General features: G+C 34.6%; 1 protein-coding gene across 1 annotated transcript; it reads right to left on the bottom strand.

The window, feature by feature from the left end:
• LOC129314114 (annexin D3-like) lies at positions 1 to 2,409 on the bottom strand. The gene is made up of 5 exons (XM_054957484.1): positions 2,320 to 2,409; positions 1,987 to 2,081; positions 926 to 1,163; positions 814 to 844; positions 1 to 188 (listed from the first exon to the last, which is right to left on the bottom strand). The coding sequence occupies exons 1-5, from the start codon at positions 2,407 to 2,409 to the stop codon at positions 1 to 3; spliced, it is 642 nt and encodes a 213-aa protein (XP_054813459.1).
• Between the last annotated feature and the right edge of the window lie 189 nt (positions 2,410 to 2,598).

Genomic DNA, 2,598 nt, shown 5'->3' with positions numbered 1-2,598 from the left:
TCATTTCCCAAGCAAAGTCATCAAGAACCTTCTGTAGTCTCCTGAGGTATCTCCTGAGGTATCATCTTCAAGACTGGATTTGTACATGGCGGCATACTCCACTTCAACTTTCGAAAGGTCGATTTCAGCTCGAGTTACAATAGCTCTAGTGAGAGAATCTTCATCAGTTCCCAGTCCCCATATAGAGTCTTTTACAACTTGTTGATAATTAAAGTCAAGGAAATCAAATTAGAGATTTGGGGTCCCTGCTCTAGTCAGAAATAATCTATCAATATGTGCACATATGTTCTTCCTTGATCTGTTTTCCCTCCTTTCTCATTGGAGTTTCTGCAAAAAGGATTTCTTTATTGATGTGTGAAATGAAATGTCTTCAGCTCTATAGACCCTGATAAGTTATTTTAAATTTAACTATTAAGTACTTCCCCTTGATCATAACACAAGGATTGGTGACTTCTTCACAGTTTTAAAAAAGAAGTTTGGCGAAACCTTAATTTTTTTTAAAATTATATATCTTTTCATTGTAAACTTCATTAAATAACCAATATAAGTGCTATAATGACAATTCCTAATGCCTATTTTTTTAAAAAAAAGAAGTAGTATTAAATGAAATAAACATATGGTTAGAAAAACAATTATAAAACTATTCAATGCTTTATATTTTTGGACCAAGCAGAACTTTAAAAAATTCCCTTATATTGTAGTTTTGAAGGGAGTACATAACATATCATCAAGTCATTGGGAAGAAAGAAAATTACCTTAGCAAAATGTTTCTCGGGGCAATCTATGCAACACACTATCACATTTAAAAGAGACTCCAAATCTCCTTTTCCACAGTTTTGATATCCTATCAATGAAATCAGCATCCAAATAAGTTCCACTAAAGTAAAAGGTAAAATTTATCAGAAATAAAGCGTTCTTCCAAAACCTGTTCCAATGGATTCCCATATAGTTGCTTGTAGTATGCAAAAGTCGCCCTGAGCTGGAAAACATTTCTGGTGCTAAGTATCCAAAAAACGTCATCGTGGTCTAATTGCTTCTTGTTGATGGCTTCATTAAGTCTTGCTGCCTCCAACATCGCAGCCTCGGGATCCACAACTTCTTTATCATACCTGTAGGAGCTCACTAGGCCACCACAAGCTACACAAATGACCAGATTATGATCCCTGAAAAATCATGAATTGGTTAAATATAAAATGAGAGTGAAACATGAATGCAGCAACAGATTCTGCTATTAAAACTAGGCTTAAATAAGTCCTTGAATCCTATTTTACCAAGGAGTTCATTAGAACAACTCAAGTCTTATAAAAAGCAACATCTATTCAGGATTATCCAAAAGTTCCACATCCTAATATAGGATATCTTCATTTTATAGAACTTCTTCCAATACAAAAGGAACTATTCCGCCAAAATGCTATACATACACAAATGTTAGGACTTGGGACACATAGCTAGCACACCATAAAATGACAAATCACAAGTATAGTAAACAAAAGTGAAATTATAGAGTAGTATAAAAATTATAGCAAGGTTTGGATTTTCTGACACAACCATGAAGCTTAGTCTGATAAAACAGAACAAAGTATTGTTCGAAGCAGACAACCAAGGAAATAATATACGCTACTGAAACAACGTTTCATGAATTGTATAAATAGATACAAAGTCAAGGAAAGGGAAGAAACGAACACAACATACTCTAAAGTCTCCGGATAGTTCAGAATGTAGACGATCAATGAGGGATTCATTGTAAAGCTGATGATAGGTTTCTCTAATTTTCTTTCATTTGGTTTGCATTCTGTGTCCCAGTACCGATATCACTGCCTCCTCATCCGTTCAAATCCTACGTACATTTTCCCAGAAGCATCATCATCGACTATGATTATATGAAACTAGAACTAATTCCACATAGGATCATTTTTAAGTGTTATATTATTAGTTCTAATTAGTACAACTCAGCACCACAAAATTGGTGTTAAGAGTGTATGAAACCAAACAGAAAATACCAAAGAAGCTTCAGACATAAGACGTCCCAAGAACAAATTGGACCATTTATTCAGCTCTCGCATTCCATTTGAAAGAATGAACTTTCATACAAAAGAATCTTAGCGAAATAACATGCATTCAATTACAAACTGCTATTTGATGAAGGTCTCACTAACAGAGCTTATATATCTGTGGATAAGAAAAAACTCCATCATTAACATGAACCAAGGCGCATTAAATTCAGAGATAGCTTAAGTCATCAGAAAAACCAAAGTAAATGAACGAACTAAATTCCAAGATATCATATTGTGTATAAGTTAATCAATCTTTAGTGTAAACAGTATGTAATAATAGATCTTCAAAGGCCTTTCTGAGTCGCTCGCTGTCCTGGATTGGAGCAGTAACCTCAGGCACTCTCAGAGAAGCCATTTTGCTGTCAGACCGACGTGGCTACTTCTCCCCAGAAATCTTTTTCTTTCATGCAAGCAAACGCATTTTTTTTTTGGACCTTTTTGCCCATGACTTAAATAACGAGCTTATTGAGGAAAAATTGCAATCATACACCCAAAGTCGACAAAAATTACGTTGGAAGTTTTCAAAGGCAATAATAATTTTAGG

Source organism: Prosopis cineraria, unplaced genomic scaffold (assembly GCF_029017545.1).
Source record: "Prosopis cineraria cultivar Desert tree isolate PC_DT_omini unplaced genomic scaffold, ASM2901754v1 PC6, whole genome shotgun sequence".
NCBI classification, from domain to species: domain Eukaryota; kingdom Viridiplantae; phylum Streptophyta; class Magnoliopsida; order Fabales; family Fabaceae; genus Prosopis; species Prosopis cineraria.
Note: the sequence above shows the minus strand (reverse complement) of the source record. Positions and strands in the feature narration are given on the sequence as shown.